At 34.6% G+C, this 24,683-nt stretch overlaps 1 protein-coding gene across 1 annotated transcript in view; it reads left to right on the top strand.

Annotated features, from left to right (window-relative positions):
- LOC136034481 (tolloid-like protein 1) overlaps window positions 1-24,683 on the top strand; it is a gene marked incomplete in the record, with an annotated part of 141,238 nt that overhangs the window by 83,120 nt on the left and 33,435 nt on the right. The window contains 2 exon segments of the mRNA XM_065715696.1: window positions 469-599; window positions 24,385-24,622. Coding sequence (XP_065571768.1) covers window positions 469-599; window positions 24,385-24,622 — 369 coding nt within the window.

Raw genomic sequence — 24,683 nt, 5'->3', positions numbered from 1 at the left:
TGCTGTCGGACGTTGCTGGAATTCCATTCCAATTGGGATTTGACGGTCCTGCACCATAGGCTCCTTCAAGAAACAGTTGAAGAATTTTTTAATTAAAAAAAAAATTACTTAGATTATAATACTGATCAGTTATTTATATTGTTTAAATGTTTAGATTTAAATTATTTAATTAATTACTTAGATTGATTTCAATCATTTAGATTTGGGTGGTGTGAGTGTTGGATCCTCTATTAATTTTATTTTTTATTTTTTTTTTTTTAATAAGGTGTTGCGGAGACTGGTTGTACTCGGGTGAGGATTGGTGAGTAGAATCTAAATATATTTTAAGTGTGAATGTATTTAATAGTTATTTATATTTTGTTTTGTTGTTGTTTTTTCCCAAATAACGGGCCATTGAGCCCTTTGGGATATTTTTGTTTATAAATGGATGTATATTGATAATAAAAGGAACTTGAACATTAATTTTAGGTTTTGTGGGCAAACTACACCCCCTGTTTTAACATCAGTGGACAATGTTATGACAGTTGTGTTTAAAGTCGATTTTAGCATTGCTGCTGAAGGATTTACTGCTGTCTACAGTATTCTGAATACCACTAACGGTAACATTTATTTTTTATTTTTAAAAAATTATGTTTTATGAGGTACGTAACTGTTTTTTCAAGGAAAACCAAGTATCAAATCCATTGAAAACCAAGCATTAGGATTTAAAAAAGAAATGCTTTAGTACTTATAGATGTCCTGGCTAGGTATGTCATTGACAAAAAATATGAAGTAGAGAAATATGAAAAATATGAAGTAGATAGCTAAGATGTGTTATATTGGTAACTGATGACACAGATCGTGTGTGCTTGCTTATGGCAAACGTACAGTTAAATTTAGTTTCGATCACTGTGATTTGAGGCGACTGAAGTGATTTAATGATGTTACTTTTGTAAAATGTTGTTAGGTACAAATATGATTTTGTTGTTTCTTTATTTTTCTTTTTTATGTATTTTGTTTCCTTTTGTTTCCTTTGGTATTGTACCGTCCTTTTTCTTGCTATTAAACAAAAAAAACAAGCTTTTTAAAGCTTAAAACGAAAAAAAGTTATTCCGTATATGAACTGGGTTTTCTTTACGCTAAAGTTTTTCTCATTGTTTTAAAAATTAGAGTTGTGACGAAGTGTCACAACTCTACTAAACCACTTTTTTTTGTACAGACATTTTTGTTAGTAATAAACATACTTACCTTACGAATTAACTTACGTAACGAACTTCGATATTTGTGTATTTTTGACTCTTTATCACAACTCCACTGAAGTTTGACTCTTTGTCACAACTCTACTTTTTAAAACAATAAAAAAAAAACTTTAGCGTAAAGAGAAAGGTTCTGTGGAGGGCAATCCCTTTCAAATATGGAATAATTTCTGTTTGTTTCAAGTTTTAATTTCGCTCCTTACTTGTAGTTAAAAGAATTTGTTTTGAATATTTTATTTCTGAAAGTTTTTTAATTAATGTTTTGGATTAAATGCATGTTTTGGTTTTGGCTCATGAATTCAGTGGATATTTCGGCTCTATGTCCAAGAGCCATCTTCAGCACAATACGAGAAAGAAATATATATATATATATATATATATATATATATATATATATATATATATATATATATATATATATATATATATATATATATATATATATATATATATATATATATATATATATATATATATATATATATATATATATATATATATATATATATATATATATATATATATATATATATATATATATAAATATATATATTATATATATATATATATATATATATATATATATATATATATATATATATATATATATATATATATATATGTGTGTGTGTGTGTGTATATTTTTCTTTCTTTCTCGTATTGTGCTGAAGGCCCTTGGACATAGGGCCGAAATATCCACTGAATTGATTTCCACTGTCTTGAAAAGATTTGACAGCCATTTGCAGGGACCGTTGTTCATACATCTGGATCTCAAGGCCTGCTGCAGTTGTCTTCCTGCAGAGGATCCTCCCACGGTGCTATTCTGTGTCACCATGCAATTTAACCCATTACTGGGAGAAGGTTTGTAACTCACGGAACATATGGGCAAACCGGTAGGCCCTGTTGAGTTCACATTTGAGGGACCTTCTTCCTCCTCCACCTGTATTTATGGGCCCGGGTGAGGGGGCCCTAGTTTCCATTATGGACCCGAAGGGACAATGTCCCCATTGGTCAGTACCTCCTATGGAGGTATTCTACGTACATGTACGGCATTCTCCTATCGCTAGATGGGGACACGCCGATTAGCCTCACAGAAACAGTAGAACTTTACAGAAACAGTAAAAAAAAAGCCCGTCAGTTCGACACAAATACACTATCTGCCTTATATTAGGAGTTTTAGTTTTCCCCAATAAATTTTCCCCAGTCAGTTTGAGGCGAGATATGAATTATATTTTCTTGCAGTAGCAAGAAGCAGAGCAACAAATACAAATATCATAAATACGCATTTCAGCAACAACAAAACTGAAATGAAAGTGTTGGGAAAGATTGACAACCGTAAATCTACATATTCATACTAGTTCTAATTCTTCCAATTTAGTTTTCCTTAGTCAGTTATATATAATATTTATAAATATATATTCTTACACTAGCAAGAGCAGAGGCAACAGAGAAGAAATTTAAAAATGAAATTTCACAGAAACTGTAAAGTGTGCGTCAGATCGACACATCTCTACTATGTAAGCTATAATATATGTTATAATTCTTCCCTATTAAGTTTCTTCAGTCAATTTATGAAAAATTTTTATTACTTTTTCTTACATTACCAAGAACCAAAAGGTGTGCGCGTAACTGAACCCCCGTTTAAAGGCATCTCCATGCATCTCAACCCCACCCAAATCAACCCCTGTTTAACACCACTCAACACTATGCCGAAGAATAAGTTTGAAGTAGTGTTGATAAGAAGTTCAAAATTTTGTTTTTGTTTCGTTTGCAATTCCTAACTTAAATTACCCATTTGGGTAGCCCCAAAACCAAAATCATTGCCCAATATTGTTTTTTGGTTTTATTGCAAACTATGAGCTTTACAGATAGATCTTGGGCAATAATTTGACATGGGGCACATGAAAACTGAGATTTTATAGCTGGTTCTCTAAGCTGTTTCAGTTTGACTTTTGAAGTTACATAAAAGTATTTTATTTGAGTCATCAAACAGTTCGTGGTAACGAACTGTAGTAAGGAGCGACCCGGCTCAATAGTAACCAAAACACTAAAAAACGGGATTTTGATACCAATAGTTACATCAAAAGAATCATATTTTAATGCTGATTTTAAATATATAAGTTTCATCAAGTTTAGTCTTACCCATCAAAAGTTATGAGCCTGACAAGATCTGCTCTATTTTAGAAAATAGGGTGAAACGCCCCCAAAAAGTCATAGAATCTTAATGAAAATCACACCATCAGATTCAGCGTATCAGAGAATCCTATTGACAAGTTCCAAGATCCTATCTACAAAAACGTGGAATTTTGTATTTTTGCCAGAAGACAAATCACGGATGCGTGTTTATTTGTTTGTTTTTTTTTTGTTTTTTTTTTCCAAGGGTGATCGTATCGACCCAGTGGTCCAAAAATTTTTTTGAGAGGGCTCATTCGAACGGAAATGGAAAGTTCTAGTGCCCTTTTTAAGTGACAAAAAAAACGGAGGGCACCTAGGCCCCCTCCCACGCTCATTTTTTTTCCCAAAGTAGTCGGATCTAAATTCTGAGATAGCCAGTTTATTCAGAATAGTCGAAAAACCTCATAAATATGTCTTTGGGGACGACTTAGTCCCCCACAGTCCCCGTGGGAGGGGCTGCAAGTTGCAAATTTTGACCAGTGTTTGCATATATTAATGGTTTTTGGGAAATGTAGAGACGTTTTCAGGGGGATTTTTTGGTTGGGAGGGGGGGATGAGAAGAGGGGGCTATGTGGGGGAAACTTTCCATGGAGGAGTTTGTCATGGGGGAAGAAGATTTCCATAAAGGGGGCGCAGCATTTTCTAGCATTATTTTAAAACAAAATAATGAGAAAAAAATTATGAAAAAGTTTTTTTTTTTCAACTGGAAGTATGGAGTAGCATTAAAACTTAAGACGAACAGAAAATATTACGCATATAAGAGGTTCACCTCCTTCTAATACCTCACTCTTTACGCTAAAGGATTTTTAGTAATTTCAACTATTTGTTCTATGGACTTTGTGATTCAGGGGAACAATTTAAGCTTGAATGCAAAGAGATATTGACGACGTATTGACGAGTGGGCTAATCTTCTCATATACGTAATAAAAATATACGAACATAGAAGTTTGTTACGTAAGCTAATTCGTGAGTTACGTATATCTTTTACTAATGGAAATGTTCGTAAAAACTAAAAGTTCTAGTTGCTTTTTTAAGTACCCAAAAAATTGGAGAGCAGCTGGGCCTCCTTCCCCTCCTTTTTTCACAAAATCATTCGATCAAAACTATGGGAAAGCCATTTAGCCAAATAAATAAATATGCAAATTTTGCTTTAATTATTTTTCTGCGGAGAGCCGAAATCAAAACATGAATTAACTAAAAAATGTTCAGAAATTAAATAAAAAAAAAGTTTTTTAAACTAAAAGTTAGGAGCGAAATTAAAACTTAAAACGAACAGAAATTACCCCGTATATGAGAGGGGCTGCTCCCTCTTCAACGCTCTGCTCTTTACGCTAAAGTTTTTACTGTTTTTAAAAGTAGAGTTGAGAGAAAGAGTCAAACTTTAGTGCAAAGAGCAAGGTGTTGAAGAGGGAGCAGTCCCTTTCATATACGGGGTAATTTCTGTTCGTTTTAAGTTTTAATGTCGCTCCTTACTTTCAGTTAAAAAAACTTGTTTTTCTTGTTTGATTCCATATAAAATCAACCTGAAAATGAGTCTCTGTGTTACAAATTCTGAAAATAACCTGGTAGGTTTTTTTCAATCCTGGATATAACGAACAATAAGAATTCTCTGGTCACTTTCTGTAACAGGGCTATACAGTTATCAATAATCTTGACGATTTGACTTATTTATATAAAGAAAAACAAATACTAAAGTCGTTTCGCTTTTGTATGAAAATAATTTTTATTTTTCATATTTACAAATTAATTAAAATATAAGTTTTTATTGTTTTAAGCAACTACATTTAGTATAAAAAGTAGTTTGAATCTCTAGATACTTCTCGAATAATAAAATAATCGTGTTTGCTACTGAGTGTATATTTTCCCCATAAATTTCCATTTTATGCATATGCTATTATCACAATATATTTTGTTCCTTTAAATCAAATTGACAACTAGGGTCTATTGCATTCTGTTGTAAAATAAAGTGGCTGGGACCAACAAGCATTCAAGGTAGATCTATATTTTTCTTTGCTTTTGCTTCGATTAAACAATTAAAAGAGGATTGAGTTGCAAGAAGGTTGAGTTACACGAGGGTTTAGTTGAATGTGGTTGAGTTGCACGATGGCTCAGTTAAGCAGGGGTTGAGTAACATGGTGTGCCTAGGCGGGGCCCCCACTGGGAAACTCGTGAAATACTTGTAGTCGAGGGATTGGATAGGGTAAGCTCCAATTCCAGTCAAACTTAATGGACGGGAATTTGAGTTTCTGATGGGCTCATCTACTTTGTTGTACTGCCTACTCGTAACAAGTGCCATATGAGCTCTTAGCTCTTGTTTTGGTTCGTTCAGTAAGATTGGTCGACAAACGCACTATTTTAAATGTGGTCGATCTATTTACAGTCGGTTTGAAAAACGAAGCTAATCGTCGTTGCTTTTTTATTTCTTCTTCTTTTCTATGGGCTTTTATTTTCTTTTTTTGCACCACTCGCACTGGATAAACTCATGTTTCAATAATCTGATTTGAACTTGAACGCATTTCAACATTTCGTTGTTTTTTATTTGATCAGGGGTAACGAGAAACTAAATACAAAACTGGAATGACACCCTGGTTCGGATATCCTCTTTTTCAGATATTAGCCTACACATAAATGTGTCGACTGACGGGATTCATTAATCACTGGAAACACTTCAATGTCTCTGAGCCCAAAAAGGACTTTCCCTGTCTAAAGGGTGACCATAAATTAATTACGGAGAACGGCAAAAACAGGATACTTTCTTGAAATGCAATGTTCGTCGAGCATCTTGATTTTGCTATCTAGTAATAATTCATAGTAGAAATATGGTATAAAAAGAGAAAAAAGTAGAACAAAGACAAATAAAAAAGAAATTACCTGGTTTCAATTAGACCCCTCCAGAAATGAGGGGGGGGGGGGTAAGTGCACCACTGAAGTCCAAGTAAGAAAATAGTTTTTGATATTTTCAAATTTCTAACTTGAGATACTTCAGAATTCTAATTTGAGATTCTGGTTTAGTTACCATATGACATCATCTAACAGGTGATATTATAGAATTTTTCGTTCTTCTTTTACGAAATATGAAACTCAAATCTCAGGGTCATTCCCAACAATGGGAACCTTATTTCTGGTTACTCAGTCACTTCCAAGAAGTTTTTTCTTAAATGATTAATTATAAGACCTGTTTTAACTAGAATCACTTAGTAATTCTAATTTTTAATCCCTGACTCCAATTTGAAAATTTGAATCCTGTTCTTTGTCACTATTTGCATAAGTCAAGCCATTTAGCGTGTCGCATAGCTATGTGGCATCACTTAGCAATTATAATGGTAACGAAGAGTAGGAAAGGTGGTTTAAGATTCAATCACATTTGCGTAAAAGATTAAACATTAAATACTTTTACTTTTAGGGGTGTAAAAAGAAACATACAATAAAAAAATAGAAATGCATAGAAGACATTTTAAGTAATCAGTATTTCTTTTTGAAAAGTATTTTTAAATCTTGAAATTTTCAGAAAATCAATTAAATTTTTAAAATCTAGATATGTCTGCTAAGCCCAAAATTAAAAGTTGGAAATTCGGCTCATATTTAGCATGAAGTAGAAGAACTGTCCTGTAAAAACATTATTTATTGACTACTAATTTTGCAACTATGGTAGGATGGCATGTGTCAAAATAAGTATAAACATCCTCAAAGGTATATAAGTGTATACAATTTAATGGAAAAATATATGCAGCCTCTATATATATATTAAATAAAAAACGTTTTTTTTTTAAACTGAAAGTAAGAAGTGACATTAAAACTTAAAATGAACAGAAATTATTTAATATATTAAGGGGGCTGTCCCCTCCCCAACGCCCCAGTCTTTCCGCTACAGTTTTTTGCTGTTTTAAAATTAGATTTGTGAGAAAGAGCCAAACTTCAGTTTTTTAGTTATGTTTTTTGGTCACTTCAAAAGGGCTCTAGAACTTTTACTTTCCGTTTGATCGCTGATTTTAAGTACAAGCAATAAGACATTAACTAATCACTATTTCTTTTTGAAAGTAGTGTTTTAATAAACAGTGTAAAATTTGATAAAATCGCAAAAAAATTTAATCAAAATTTCACTTTTCATAACACTGTGGCGTATTTTTCCACTTTTTATAGTTCTTTATATTTTATTAGAAAAGTCTATTTTCCTCTTTCTAGTTCCGACACTATCTATTTATATATGATCAAGATCTACCTCAATATTTCGGAGTCCTTTTAGTTTTAAGCTCTTCGTCAATATTTCCTCTTCTATTCATCCTAAAATATTCAAATAAAGACCAAAATCGTCAGAAAAATATAAACTTCAATAAAGATGTATGCAGGTATGCACTTCAAAAAAAGTATATGAGTTGAAATACCTTTGAAATAAATAATTGTGTGTTTGTTATTTTTGTAGTTGATAGGTATAGATTAGAGATTTAAATTCTCAGGTTTTCAAACTTTGGTAGATTTCTAATTAAAAGTATTTTTAAATCCTGAAATTTTTAGAAAATTAATTAAATTTTTAAAATCTAGATATGTCAGCTAAGCACAAAAATAAAAGTCTGAAATTCGGCTCATATTTAGCATAAAGTAAAAGAACTGTCTTGTAAAAAAATAATTTACGGACAACTAATTTCGCAACTATTATAGGATGACATGAGCCAAAATAAGTATAAAAATCCTCAAAGGTATATACGTGTATACAATTTCATGGACAAATATATGCAGCCCCTATGTATATTAAATTAAAAAAGTTTTTTAAAACTGAAAGTAAGGAGTGACATTAAAACCTAAAATGAACATAAATTATTTTATATACGAAAGGGGCTATCCCCTCCCCAACGCCCCGGTCTTTAAGCTACAGTTTTTTGCTCTTTTTAAAATTAGATTTGTGAGAGAGAGCCAAACTTCAATTTTTTGGTTAATTTTTTTGGTCACTTAAAAAGGACTCTAGAACTTTTACTTTCCATTAGATTGAAACCTCTCTGATATTCTAAGACCCCTGGATCGATACAATCACCCCTGGGGAAAAAAGAACAAAAGGCAATCAAACGAAAAAACACGCATCCGTGATCTATCTTCTGGCAAAAAAAATCCGCATTGTTGTAGATAGGAGCTTGACACTTCTACAGTAGGGTTCTCTGGCTAAATATGATGATAAACTTCTACAGTAGGCTAAATATGATGGTGTGATTTTCGGTAAGATTCTATGACTTTAGGGAATGTTTAATCTTATTTTCTAAAATAAGACAAATTTTCTAAGGCTCGTAACTAAACTTGATAAAAATTATATATTTAAAATCAACATTAAAATGCAAATCTTTTGATGTAACTATTGGTGTTAAAATTCAGTTTTTAGAGTTTCGGTTGCTCAGGGGTGGATCTAGCCTTTCATTCTGGGGGGGGGGGTGATTCTTACCGAAAAGAGTGGGGGTAGTGTCCTTTTTGTCGGCCACAAGGCTGACTTTATTTTTCACGTTTTAAGTTTCCCTGGCGGTCTCTTTTTTAACGAAAATGTGGTTTTCATATATTACAATAATGATTACAAAAACTGTACTTAATCAACTGATAACTGTTTACAAGCAAAATTCAAGCTTCCTGGCTCCACTGTTCGCAAACCTGTCGATTACTCTGTCAATGCTGATATCGATGTCGCGATGTACATTAAGGAGGGCCAAACCACTGAGTCTAGTTTGCCCCATCTGTGCTCTGAGCCAGCTTTTCAGTTTGCTTAAAGTCGAGAAGCTACGCTCGGCAGATGTCACACTCACCGGAAGAGATATAAAAATATCAAGAAGTGAGCTGACATAAGGATATAGGTGTCTGTCACATTCCTTGGCAGTTTCTTCCACTGAACTAGGAAAAATACCTCCTTCTCTCTTAACTCGAAGCCATCTACTTCTCCACACATGCACCTCTGCCAAAATAAGTGTTGCCCTGGTAGACGGCACGGTTGAGCCAAGAAGTTGACCGTACATGCTAGAGATCTCTTTGACGGAAGATCGCAGCAAATCATCAGTACAATTCACAATATTTGATGGCAGCAGTAAGGTTAACCGGAAAGAGTTCAGCGTGTCTCTTGAGAATAGACTCTTTCAGTCACTTATGACTGAGTCGAGAATAGGCATACAAACAACACGTCGATAATATTCTTCAGGTGTAGTATGAGGAGGATTATTTTGATAAATTTGTCTTTGTGTAATCCTTAGAACTTCAACAGCCAATTGGATTTTATCTGACAATTCTTTTATTTGCTCGAATACCAATGCGAACTCTTCGTCACACGTTTCCCGTTGCTTTGCTAGAACATCCAAAAGATCGGAAACGTGGCCATCGGAAGCGCCCAAGTCCAAAGTCTACTTCTGGAATAGCCGACTAAGAGGCAAGGTCAGAGCGCAAATACTGTGTAGACACTGAAGGGAAACCACGAATTCCGCACTATGTAACGCTGTGACAAGCGTCTTTGCCTTCGGAGCGGTCACTCATTCACTCCAGTGACTAATATGTTCCAAAGCCTGGATGATTTTTGGACGTTCGGACATAAACTGCATAAGTGACTCGTGTCACTCGATCCACCTCGTCTCGCTGATTCCTGTGAGCTGAGCTTTTAGAACCTTATTCAAGATGTAATTTCTCTTCGCAGATGCATTAAAAAATTCAACAACTTCTTTTATAATGTCTATGGCATTTCTGATGCTCGAAAAAGCTGAGATTCTTGACAAAGAAAGGTTCAGGGCGTGGTTAACGCAGGGACAACGAGACGTATTTTTAGCTTTTATTGACTTTCAACTACAGCACCACAGTTATTTGATACAATCATTGCACACCCATCCGTCCCGATTCCAACACAGTCGAGTAAATTTAAATCCATTTCTTCTAAACGGCTCAGAACTAGCTGGCCAACCACTTTTCCGTTGACAGTCGGCTCTTTGTCTGCAGTGGAAGGTTAAAAGGCGGCATGATGAACGTCAACAAAACCTATGAAGTCCTCGCGTCTATGGTTATCGAAGGCGTAGCAGAGAGCTAAACTAAGTTGCGATGAATGTGACACATCTGTTGTCTCATCAATAATGATGCTGTAATACCTTGCTGACTTTACTCTTTCTAGAATGACACCTATAACTTCTTTCGCACAACAGTCAATCAACTGGTTTTGAGTTGTTTTGCTGATGTAGGTAGCATTTTTCCTGATGTTTTCAGTTGTTCCTTTAATTTACTGTCGCCACTTTCAGCACGATAACGTAGTAGTTCTCGGAAGTTTCCTTCATTGGAAAGCGGCATGTCATCCAAGTTTAAGCTGCCATCATCCCGATGGCCCCATTGAAATTTTCATTGAGGAATTCGTCATGGGGGAAGAAGATTTCCAGGAAGGGGGCGCAGCATTTTCTAGTGTTATTTTAAAAAACAACGAAAAAATAAATATGAAAAAGCTGTTTCAACTGAAAGTAAGGAGTAGTATTAAAACTTAAGACGAACAGAAAATATTACGCATATAACGGGTTCACCTCGTCCTAATACCTCGCTCTTTACCCTACAGTATTTTTAGTAATCTCAACTATTTATTCTGCGGCCTTTGTAATTCAGGGGGAAAATTTAAGCTTTTGTGTAAAGAGTGAGGTATTGACGAGTGGGCAAACCCTCTCATATACGTAATAAAAACATACGAATATAGAAGTTTGTTACGTGAGCTAATTCGTAAGTTACGTATTTCTTTTACTAATGAAAACTTTCGTTAAAAATTAAAAGTTCTAGTTGTCTTTTTAAGTACCCAAAAAATTGGAGGGCAACTGGGCCTCCTCCCCCTCCTTTTTTCTCAAAATCATTCGATTGAAACTATGGGAAAGCCATTTAGCCAAATAAATAAATATGCAAAATTTTGCTTTAATTATTCATCGGCGGAGAGCCGAAATCAAAACATGGATTAACTAAAAAACGTTCAGAAATAAAATAAAAAAACAAGTTTTTTTAACTAAAAGTTAGGAGCGACATTAAAACTTAAAACGAACAGAAATTACGCCGTATATGAAAGCGGCTGTTCCCTTCTCAACGCCCGCTCTTTACGCTAAAGTTTTTACTGTTTTAAAAAGTAGAGTTGAGAGAAAGAGTCAAACTTTAGCGTAAAAGGCGGGGCGTTGAGGAGGGAACAGCCCCTTTCATAAACGGGGTAATTTCTGCTCGTTTTAAGTTTTAATGTCGCTTCTCACTTTCAGTTAAATTTCAGTAATTAAATAAAAAAAACAAGTTTTTTTTATTTAATTACACAACAGATGTACAATGAAATAATCGCCAAGGCTTTAAACCGATGTTTTAACTGTTTCTATAGCCTAACCTACCTAAAAAAATGGAAAAAATGTAATATTTTTAAAGGTAGGCCTAGAAACAGCTTAGAATTGAATCCCCAAGGAAATTTATTATTATGCACCAAAAGAGAAAAAAAGCACTGGGAGATATGTTTACTGATGTAAATGTCTCTTTGTTTACTTTTTTTGCTATCATAGTGGTCGGGCTTTGTAATATTGGGGATCCTGGTTGAAAGGGATTAATAGGATCCTATTAATCACAGAGTAGGCTAGTTTTATCTCTTTCAACAATAGCCTAGGCTACACCTAGTTACTCAGGCTACAAAACTCAAATTAGATTCAAATCAAAGAAATATAGCCTACCATTTGATTTCCAGGTTGATTTTTTTTTTTTTTTTTTTTTTTTTTAATTGAAAAGCCTAGGCTAAGGGTAAATATCAAGTATTTCTGTGAGGTTAGAGGGGTCCATATTTGGATAGTCATGGTGCATACAATATTTAATATATTTTATTCTCCATTTTTTTTAGTGAGGGGGGGGGGGGTATTTTATTAAGATCACGGATGCGTGTCAAGCTCCTATCTACAAAATGTGGAATTTTGCATTTTTTGCCAGAAGACATCTACGGACGCGTGGATGCCTCTTTGTCACAGTTCTACTTCTTAAAACAATGAGAAATCTTAGCGTAAAGAGGGAAGGGTTGAGGAGGGGACAACTCCTTTTATATACGGAATAATTTCTGTTCGTTTAAGCTTTACTGTCGCTCCTTACTTGAAGTTAAAAAAAAAATTAATTTGATTTCTGGACGTTTTTTAAATTAATGCATGTTTTTATTCTGGCTCACCGCACATGAATAATTAAAACGAAATTTACATATAATTTTCTTTTGGCTAAATGGCTTTCTCATAGTTTTGATCGGACGATTTTGATAAAAAAAAACGGATGGGAGAGGAGGCGTAGCTACTGCAATTATTGGTTACATAAAAAGGCAACTAGAACTTTTATTCTTTTTACGAACGTTTTTATTAATAATAAATATATGTAAATTGCGAATTAACTTAAATAACGAGCTTCAATAATTGTATTACTTATCAAATATATGAGGGGGTTAACCCTCGTCAATACTTCACTCTTTACACTAAAGCTTGATGTTTGTCCCAATTCTTTAAGAATGACCCCTGAATCAGAAAGGCCGTAAAATAAATAGTTAAAATTACTAAAAAGACTTTAGCGTAAAGAGTGAGGCATTATGGAAGAGACGAAGTCCCTTATATACATAATAATTTCTGTTCGTCTGAGATTTTAATGCTTTTCCTTACTACCAGCTGAACTTTTTTATTTATTTATTTTCTCGTTTTTTTTTTAAATAATGCTAGAAAATCCTATGGCCCCTTCATAAAATTTTCTACCTTCATTATAGATTCCTCCATGGGAAGGTACTCCCACTAAACTTCAAAATGTCACTTAAAAAGGGCACTATAGCTTTTCATTTTTGTTAGAATGATTCCTCGTGCAACATTCTAGGGCCACTGGGTCGATACGATCACTCCTGAGGAAAAAAAAACAAAAAAAAGGCATCGGTGATCAGTCTTTTTGAAAAAAATACAAAATTCCACATTTTGTAGATAAGAGCTTGTAACTTATACAGTAGAGTTCTCTGATAAGCTGAGTCTGATGGTGTGATTTTCGTTAAGATTCTATTACTTTTAGGGGGTGTTTCATCCTATTTTTTAAAATAAGGCAAATTTTCTCAGGCTCGTAACTTCTGATGGGTATAACTAAACTTGATGAGACTTGTATATGTGGGTTACTATTGAGCCGGGTCGCTCTTTACTACAGTTTGTTACCACGCACTGTTTGATGAAAATACACTAGATGTATTTTTTGTCCAGTTACAACAGGAAAATTTTAGACGTCTTAAATTAAAGTATAAATACAGCATTAGGAACATAAGTTAATTTAATGCTTGGAAAATAATTCCACAAAAAAGGGAAAATTGTACGCAAATTTAAAAGGGAAACTCTACAAGGTCACTCCCGTGAAACCTATACAGATAAAAAGAAAATAAAGATCACAGAATATATAAAGTATTTTTAGCTTACAAATTCAGTCAAAGAAAAACCGTTGTTGAAGGTAAAGGTCAAATAAAAACAAATAAATCATATGGACTTGAAAGTTGATCAGACACAAATTAGAATGTAATGAAACATTTATCTGGCCAAATGTGTGTTATCGTCAAACAGTCATTAGGAGTAAAAGTAACACGACCAATAATCATAAAGAATACTGTCACAATGTGTACTCTCAATACTTGAGCTCTATTGATTTAATGCCCTCTACTTGGTTGACACACATCAAATTTCTAATCAAACAGTTTTAGTTAACGAACTATAGTAAGGAGCGAGCCGGCTCAATAGTAACCGAAACTCTAAAAACGGAATTTTGATGCAAATTGTTACATCAAAAGAATTAAATTTGAATCCTGATTTAATCCTTTTTTTTGCCAGTTTATTTGCTTAGGAGCCAGTGGTCCTAGAATGTTGTGGGAAGGCTCTTTCTAAAGGAAATTAAAAGTTCTAGTGCCCTTTTTAAGTGACCAAAAACTGCAGGGCACCTAGACCCCCTCCCACGCATGTTCTTTCCCCAAAGTCACTGGATCAAAATCTTCAGATAGCCGTTCTGTTCAACTTAGTCGAAAACTTAACAACTATGTCTCTGGGGACGACCTAATCCTCCACAGTCCCCGGGAGAGAGACTGCATGTTACAAACAATGTTACTATGTTACTACGTGTAATTACGTTTGTGTCTGACTCAATGGGGGTTTGCCTGTCTATGTGTGTTTTGTCTCTCTGTCTCACCGTGCCCGTGTGTCTAACTTTGCCTGTCCAAGCGTATTTATTTGTGATTTTGTGTGTCTAACTCTGTTTGTTTATGTCTGTTTTTGTCTCTCAAGCACTGTGCATGTTTTTTGACTGTTTGTTTGCCTGTCTCTTTGCTTTCTTTGTGGGTCTCTTTGTCTGACTGTATTTAAGTGTTTGTGTGCCTGACTCCGAATGCTTATGCATGTTTTTGTCTCTCTCTCTCTCACCCTGCCTTTGTGTCTGACTGAATGTTTGCCTGTCTCTATATATGTCCTTGTATGTTTGTTTACCTGACTCTGTTTGTTTATATGTGTTCTTTGTCTCTCTCTCACTGTGCACGTGTGTCTAACTGTTTTCTTGCCTGTCTCTGTGTTTTTCTATGTGTGTCTTTTTATCTGATTCTGTTTGTTTGTGTTTCCTTTTCTCTCTCTGTTACCGTGCCTTTGTATCTGATTTTGAGTTTACCTGTCTCTCTGTCTGTGCTTATTTGTTTGTGTGTCTGACGGTGTATGTCTCTGTTTTTTTTTTTGTCTTTCTCTCACCTTAATTGTGTGTCTGACTGTGTGTTTGCCTGTTTTTCAGAATTTGTGTGGTTGTTTTTTTTTTGACTGTGTGTGTGTGTGTGTTTGTGTTTGTGCCAATCTGAAGTCAACTGCCAGCAGAAGAAACATTACTGGGAATTTTTCTTTAAGTTTAAACGATTCAAGTGTAGACGGATATTTTTACTAAGAAAGTCCTGAAAAATGCCTTATGTGTGATAATACACGCCAATTAGTTCCGTTTGCCAGCCATTGAGTCTCACAGATTGGGGATACCCTATACTAACATTCGAATCATTATATGGTATATTCCAACTGTTCAAAGAAAAATAATGGTCAATTTTTGTTTATAAGCTTTTTTGTGGGAAAAAAGCATAGAAAATGCCATAGGGATGAGAGTTTGCACCAGAGGGTGCCATTGGGTGGTTAAATTGTTTCACACTGGCGTCAAATGCCACGACTCAATTCAAATTCGCTATTGGAAAGCGCTATTGGAAATTTTCCTGCAAGTTTAAACGAACGATTCGAGTGTATACGAATATTTTTGCTGCAAAATTTCTGAAAAATGTCTTATGTAAGATAATGCACGCCAGAGGGTGCTGTGTGCTAGGCATTGGGTGCAACAGGCTGTAAATTGCCTTGGACTAACACGTTTAGGGTGAGTGGCTTTAAAAAAAACCGTTTTAAAGCTTTAGAATATAAAAAATCGACTTCCCTGTGATTTTATCCTTTTTAGGCAAAATTTTATATCTAAAAGCACAAAATGAAAGTAAATACCCCTCAGTTTTCCCTGAGAAGGAAACTGAAATCTTATACTCAATAAGCTATTGTAAATAATCAACTTCCATAAACGAGCATTAAAATTTGGTGGGGGTGTTAAAAGAATTTTTCTGGGGGAGGGAACTGAATTCTAACACCTAGTATGCTACTTTAAATCAATATGTTCCGTAAAACACCTTAAAGTTAAGGTGGGAGTTGTTAAAGGCGTTTTTCTGGGGGTAGAGGGACTGAAGTCTAATAGTCGATAAGCTATCGTAAATAAATAATTTTGATAAAACAGCTTATAGTTAAGTTGGGAGGTATTAAAAGTGTTTCTCCGGGGGAAGGGGACTGAAATCTAATACTCTATAAGCTATTGTAAATAAATAACTTCCAAAAAACAGCTTAAAGACAAGATAGGGATGTTAAAGGTGCTCTAGGCGTGATAGTATTTGCCAGAGGGTGCCACTAGGCAGCCAATGATTGTCACTGGCTGGGAAGTGCGAAAAAATAATACTGAAAGAATAAAAAAAATGAAATTAAATAATATATCTTGTGTCCCCTTGAATTCATCTCTAATAAGTCACGCTCTGCTCTGAATGGATCTATGTTTATCAATTAAAAGCACTGATTTTTGTACAGTACTACAATTTTGATGTTGTGGATGTACCTCTGATGAATCTTTCAACATTTCTGATGACAATCTTCGATTGAACGACTTTCCAGTTGAAAATAGCCTTTCCTAGCTGTATAATATAAATTTCAGTGCCCTAAGAATAAAGTATTTTAATAATGTTTGCGAATTTCCTTATTAATAAAACTTATATGTAGAATAAAAGTCTGTGTCTTACAAAGTCATTTGAGAATAAAAACAAAGCATTGTCTAGTTCACGCTAGAACATTAATACAATGTAACAGGCAGGTGCAGCTAATAGAACAATAGTCGTTAACAATATTGGATACTTTTGCGCTCTCGAGTGGAAAGGATTGGAAACATGCAATCAATAGCTTGTGACGTAGAATCTATTTCCCAAACCATAATAGCATATATTGCTTCTTGGTCCAGCTGTCCAAGGCTCAGTTTCATTGGGTAAATCTCTGGTCTTACATTCTTTCTCTTAAGCGAATAAAAATCTTTGGAATACAAAGTTTCCCTGAGGAAAAAATCTTCAAAAAAATGTCTTGAAGAAGTAATATCTTAAAACAAAAAAAAATATTGAAGAAAATGAAATCTCGAAAAAAGCAAACCGCCTTGAAGAAAGAATGCCTTGAAGAAAAAAGAAACGCCGTGAAATAAAAATGAAATCTTGAAGAAAAATATATCTCTTAAAGTATTAAGTAGCATTCCATATGTGCACCATAATTACGTAACACTCACGTGTGCGTCGCCATTACGTAACATCCCACATTTGCGCCACTATTGCGTAATACTCTAATGTGTTCTGCCATTACGGAGCACCCGCATGTGTACTGTTCCAGTTACAAAAGAGGGTTCCCCACGGGTCCTTGAACTGTAAAAATCATTTGAGATTACGTCATTCTCAATAAATCTAACAAATCACGCAAGATTATGTCATTTTTAACATAGGTAAACACTCTATCTATCTATATATATATATATATATATATATATATATATATATATATATATATATATATATATATATATATATATATATATATATATAAATAAGTTGTTTGTCTGTTGACTGACGTCATGTTTGTTTGTTGACTGACGTCATGTGTTTCGACTGACGTCATTATAAGGATTGAGCATTATTTCATGTTTGTCAACTGACGTCATTATGAGGATTGAGCATTATAAAGTCATGCAACAACAGCGTGAAAACAGGCTTGCGTCTCGAAGAGAAATTACCAAACAAAAGCGTGCCGACGAAGCTGCTCAAAGAAATAAATTCAAAGAGAAATTTTGAAAGCGTGCCGAGGACTCACAACAACAGCGTGAAAACAGGCCTGCGTCTCAAAGAGAAATTACCAAAAGAAAGCGTGCCGAAGAATCACAAGAGCAACCTGAAAATTATCGCCTGGCATTTGGTTACAGCCCAGTCGATGATTATAGGTTGAGTTTGTTCAGTTGAGTTTGAGAGTTGAGTTTGAGATGATTATAGCTTGAGATGTGTTCAAATCGGGACTATGTCTAAAATTTGTCCCTATTGCAAGGCCTTGAAATTTAGTGGTGAAACAATGGGAATGTATTTCGCCTCAGAAAAAGTTAAACTTCCTCAAGTGGCTGCACCACCAGAGCCACTGAAGACTTTATGACGTTACAGACTGGGACACCAGGACACAAATGACAACCAAGACACCGGGAAAACTGGCTTCACCATCATAGCCATTGAAGACTTTTTGACGTTACAGACGGGAAACCGGGACACAAAACCTACAATGGCAGAAGAAACAGCCGAGGAAGCTGCTCAAAGACTTGATGCCAAAAGGTTAGCGGCTAATAGAGAAAGTAAGAAAAGAAAGCGTGCTGAGGAATTACAACAACAGCATGAAAACAGGATTGCGTCTAAAAGAGAAATCACCAAAAGAAAGCGTGCCGAGGATTCACAAGAGCAGACTGAAAATTATCGCCTGGCATTCAGGTACAGCCCAGTCAGTGATTATAGCTTGAGTGATTGTGCTCAAATCGGGACTATGTCTAAGATTTTATGTCTAAAACAGAGCCATTGAAGACTTTATGACGTTACAGACTGGGACATGGGACACAAATGACGACCGGGACACCAAGACACAGGGACTATAAATGACGACCGGGACACAGAGACACAAGCACGACGGGAACGCTGGAAGGGAACAGGGGGGGATATAGTAATGACGACGGGGACACAGGGAATATTCGAGTAGCAATCACCATCAACAAAGCTCATCATTAGAAAAGTCATTAGAAAAATGCGGTATAGATCTAAATACGGATTGTTTTCTCATGGACAATTATATGTTGCATGTTCAAGAGTCGGTTCGGTAAACCTGACAATCTATTTATATGCGCAGACAATGGGACAGCGAAGAATGTTGTATAATCGCAAGTTTTACGTAATTAAAAACATATATATATATATATATATATATATATATATATATATATATATATATATATATATATATATATATATATATATATATATATATATATCTATATATCTATATATATAAAAATAAGTTGTCTGTCTGTCTGTGGGTCTGTGGATCTGTGGATCAGGTGACGTCATGTTTCGGCTGACGTCATGAAATTAGTTGCCGTCATTTTTGTTATGACGATGCTTAGTATATTGTAAAACACATTAATTTGGTTAATAATATACCATTTAAAACACCAAAATGAACATGCTGGAGTACTCACTCGGTGAGAGAGGGTGTCAGAACGGAGAATGAAGGTCCCAGGTTCAAATCCTGGTTAGGCTAAAAAAGGTAAAAAACTAAAAACTACAAAAAAAACTGAAAAAACTAAAAAAAAAGGCAAAAACTACAAAAAAAACTAAAAACTAATAAAAAAATAAAAAAGCCGAAAAACTAAAAAAACTAAAGAAACTAAAAAAAGGAAAAAACTTAAAAAACTAAAAACTAAAAAAAACTAAAAAAAAGGAAAAATGAAAAATAGAAGAGAAAAAGAATACTAATAAAATTAAAAATAAAAATAAAAAAAAATAAAAAAGATAAAAAGCTAGAAAAAGGTAAAAACCAATAAAAACTAAAAAGAAAAAAAGGTAAAAAACTAAAAAAAAAATCATCTAAAAAACTAAAAAAAACTAAAAAACGTAAAAACTAAAAGAACTAAAAAAGTAAAAAAAAAACTAAAAAAAGGAAAAAACTGAAAAATAAGCGGGATATAAAACAGGGGAATATAAATGACGACCGGGACACCGGGACATAAGGAATATAAATGAATCAGAAAATACAACTCATGTTTCCAAATGATGTCGTTTGGAGCCCAAATTGAAAATCCAGATCAATTTATGTCTACTTTCAAAGTAAAAGGGCAAATTTATCATAGAGCAGGGTCTCTTCTACCATTCTCAGGCGAGAATCATAAATTTTTACAATTGTACTTCATCAGTGATAGAAATTCTGAATTGAATGCACGTTGCGAAATTTCTCCCAACATTGAAAGGACAATCGTTTCCCAATTACAACATCTTTTCCACGAAAATAATAATTTAGTGCGTCTGTTCAAAACAGCCATCGATTTGATGCCTACTTATACGCATAAAATTGTTATTTCCGCTGACAAAACGCCTCCTGGCCAACATGTGCGTAGATACAATGCTCCAACTATCGACGAAGTGGCCATCGTTATGGTCGGTGATCAGTTTTTACCTCGAGATATTATTCTCAGGGTTTCCACCACACGTGCTACAACTAAAAATAGGCCTACCAATAATACTTTTAAGAAATATAAACCCACCAAAGCTTTGCTATGGCACTCGACCTGCCGTAAAAAAAAACAATGGAAAACCTAATAGAGGCCACAATCTTGACAGGGCCTTTTGAGGGTGAGGCTGTTCTTATTCCTCGCATTCCGAAGATTCCAACGGATCTGACTTTTCAATTTGAAAGATTGCAATTCCCAATTCGATTAGCATTTGCAATCACCATTAACAAAGCTCAAGGTCAATCATTAGAAAAATGTGGTATAGATCTTAATACTGATTGTTTTTCCCATTGACAATTGTACGTTGCATGTTCGAGGGTCGGTAAACCTGACAATCTATTTATATGCAGTGACAATTGGACAGCGAAGAATGTTGTATATTCGCAAGTTTTACGCAGTTAATTTGTATTTTATCTATCTATCTATCTATCTATCTATATAAAAACGAGTTGTATGTATGCATGTTTGTTTGTTTGTAAAAAGAGCGTTTGCATATGATGTCATTATTAGTACATACGGCTTTGTATATGCAGAGACAATGGGAAAGCCAAGAATGTTGTATATTCGCAATTTTTACGTAGTTTAACTCCTGCAGACGAAATGAATGCTTGCCTAAAAAATTCTAATTTATAGGCACACGTAAAAATATTAAAATTAACTACAAATATGCGTGTCCGATTGCAAAACGATGACTCTGGTCAAACAGTAGACTCAATTTCAGGATGTATACAACTACCTGCTGATTTCTGTAATTTAGTGACGTCCAAAAATGAATTTATTGAAAAAGTATTTCCGAATATTCTAAAAAATTATAAAAATAATAAATGGCTAAGTGAAAGACCGATTCTCGCACCCAAAAATATAGACGTCCACGAAATCAACAATATTGTTTTGAACAAGATTCGAGACCAGGCAGTCCTTTACAAGTCAGTCGACACAGTTTTGGAACCAAATGAAGCGGTTAATTATCCATCTGAATTTTTGAATTCCATAGATCCTTCAGGGTTTCCACCACACGTGCTACAACTAAAAATAGGCGTACCAATAATACTTTTAAGAAATATCAACCCACCAAAGCTTTGCAATGGCACGCGACTTGCCGTAAAAAAAAAACAATGGAAAACCTAATAGAGGCCACAATCTTGACAGGGCCTTATGAGGGTGAGGCTGTTCTTATTCCTCGCATTCCCATGATTCCAACGGATCTGCTTTTTCAATTTAAAAGATTGCAATTCCCAATTCGATTAGTATTTGCAATCACCATTAACAAAGCTCAAGGTCAATCATTAGAAAAATGTGGTATAGATCTTAATCCTGATTGTTTTTCCCATGGACAATTGTACGTTGCATGTTCGAGGGTCGGTAAACCTGACAATGTATTTATATGCAGCGACAATTGGACAGCGAAGAATGTTGTTTATTCGCATGTTTTACGCAGTTAATTTGTATTGTATCTATCTATATAAAAATGAGTTATGTGGATGCATGTTTGTTTGTTTGTAAAAAGAGCGTTTGTATATGACGTCATTATTAGTACATACGGCTTTGCATATGCACAGACAATGGGAAAGCCAAGAATGTTGTTTATTCGCAATTTTTGCGTAGTTTGAAACACATATATAAATCTATCTATATTCACAGGTGGGTCACAGGGACACAACTACAATGGCGCATAACTAATATGGCGCGTAACGACTTACGCGCGCGGGGGGGCTTGGGGGGGCGCGAAGCGCCCCACCAACTAGGTGTTGGGGTGGCGCGAAGCGCCACCCCAACAGCTAGTATATATATATATATATTCACAGGTGGGACACAGGGATACAACTGCAATGGCGCGTAACTAATATGGCGCGTAACGACTTACGCGCGAGGGGGGGCTTGGGGGGCGCGAAGCGCCCTCACCAACTAGGTGTTGGGTGCTAGGATTATATAACGATCAGGTTAACTATACCATATAAGTGATCTATAGTATTGCGTAAGACCCAGGTGCATGTAATAACGTCTGGAGGGGCTAGTAGCTCCAGTAGTATATCCCTTATGGCTGTGCTTGGCTCCAAAGGGCGGTCACTACTTTGCAATTATAATTTCTCATATATTTTTTAAATGTTTCATTTTTTGATAATGTATCAAATGTGAATCAAATTGGTGTAACCTACTGGACAAAAACAATAACTGTTCTTTTAATCGTAATGAGTCAAATACAAAAAAAAATAGCGACTAGAACTGCCTAAGAATAGGTTTCCAAACCTCCCAGAGTAAACTAACAGACGAAACAAAATATCATGCTGACAAAAATCAGAAGATGCCCAATGTTATCAATGGCCACTAAGTCCACTTAAAACTGAAGTTTGAAACTGAGAACAATACCGATAATTTGACCCCTTGATAAAGAGCTTAAATAAATGAATATCAAATCTCAATTCCAAGCTATTACTGTACCTTTTGTTGCACATTGGCCTTCTGATTTGTATATCAGATGGAATGAATCTGTCCACATTCAAATAATTTTCCATAATATCATAGAAAGAATGTATAAGAAATCCGAATGAACAAATGAATAAGATAGACAAAATAAATAAGTAAGCAGCGGTTTGGGGTAATAATAACCCAAATTCAGAAAATGAAATTTTGACAGTAATTTACCTTATATAAATCAAAAGAATTAATATTTTATGATGGGGCTATATATTTGAAATTCCTTAAGTTGAAAGTTTCTTACAAAAAGTTACAAGCCTAAGGAATCTAGGAAAAGGGGCAAAGGAACCCCAAAAGTACGAGTGATCATGGTCAAAATTGCGCCATCAAATTCGAAATATCGTTACAGAGTTTTTTAGCTTCTATATACTAAAAATATTTTGTATTTGTTAAAAAAAAAAGACCGAAGATATGTGACTATTTAATGATTTTTTTTTCACTCTGATCACTTCGAACTATTGGTTCTAGAAAATTGGAAAAAGACATAAAAGGTGACCCTTTTAGGTGACCAACAAGGTGTTGGGGTGGCGTGAAGCGCCAGCCCAACAGCTAGTATTATATAACAATCAGGTTAACTACACCATATAAGTGAAGTATAGTATTGCGTAAGACCCAGGTGCACGTAATAGCGTCTGGAGGGAAATTGGGAAATTTTCTAGAAAATTGGAAAAAGACATAAAAGGTGTCCCTTTTAGGTGACAAAAAAGATTTAAAAAAAAAACGATTTCCACTATTTCGTCACGCGATATAACAATTAGGTGTCAGGTCCCAAAAGGTACCAAAAAGCCCTCAAATTGAATTTATAAAGTTGCCAATCAGTTTAAAGTTAACGAAAACTACATATTGAGCTTTCAAATTGCAGAAGTAGCAATGCCACGTGGCGGTTTATCTGTCTCTAAAGATGCTCATAACCAATTGAAATTAAACATGTAATAGACATTTAATTTACAGCTTCATATAACAAAGTTGATTTAATTGAGGCTTGTTTACGAACTCCTTTTTTCAGCATGCACAGGAAAAAATCGGCTCTGCTGAAAAAAGGACCAAACAAGCCTCCGTAATGCATATAATAGATAGTTTAACTAAGTTCATAAAATATAGAAACTAGTCAAATTTATTTTTGAGACCTTCGACATTTCAGTGACAGACCACAAAACATATTTGTTTAGATTGCCCGAGAGCGTTGTAAAGGGTATTGATAAAAAGTTCAGTTTGATCTGAGGCTTATTTTGAAGAATTGTAAGAAGGTAAAATATGCTATTACTGAACTAATACTATTATTGGTCAGTAATTTGATCATATATTTTCTTTATCATTTAACCATTTAAAATAATCGTTTAAGTATTAAACTATTCAACAGATGAAGAATCAAATCGTTGTTATATTAAGTGTTGGTTTGTTGACTTCAGTGAGTATTTTATTAACAAAAAAAAATTGAATTCCTTAAATGATTTCCCATTGTCATCCACAAGGGCATATTTTATCCATTGGATAATTTGAAATTTTTAGAAAATCTCGCTGAACATCTTTTCTCAAAAATTGTTTTGAGACGTCACGGTCGACTGCACGCGGGACACTTAAACTCCACTCGTTTCAGAAGTTTGTAATCTTCAAAAATTCACTGCTTTTATTGTTTTAGGTTGCAACAGAATTTTCTCTGAACAAGAAGGAGAAATTCAGTCTCCACGTATGCCAAGGGAGGATCGTTACCCCGATAACATCAATTGCCTTTATAAAATAATTGCACCAGCTGGTGCAGTTATTGAAGTTGTATTTACACAATTTTTTTTGGATGAGGATCAAAATTGTATGTACGACCGACTGGAAATACTTGATTATGCTAGTCTGACCCAAACTAACCCGAAGATAATTTCAAGGTTTGTTGGCAATACTATTTAGTACTTTCTGTTGTGAAGTGCTTGAAAAGGTGTTTCTGCT

This window comes from Artemia franciscana, chromosome 13 (genome assembly GCF_032884065.1).
Source record: "Artemia franciscana chromosome 13, ASM3288406v1, whole genome shotgun sequence".
In the NCBI taxonomy this organism is placed as follows: Eukaryota; Metazoa; Arthropoda; class Branchiopoda; order Anostraca; family Artemiidae; genus Artemia; species Artemia franciscana.
This window is presented reverse-complemented; position numbering and strand designations above follow the sequence as displayed.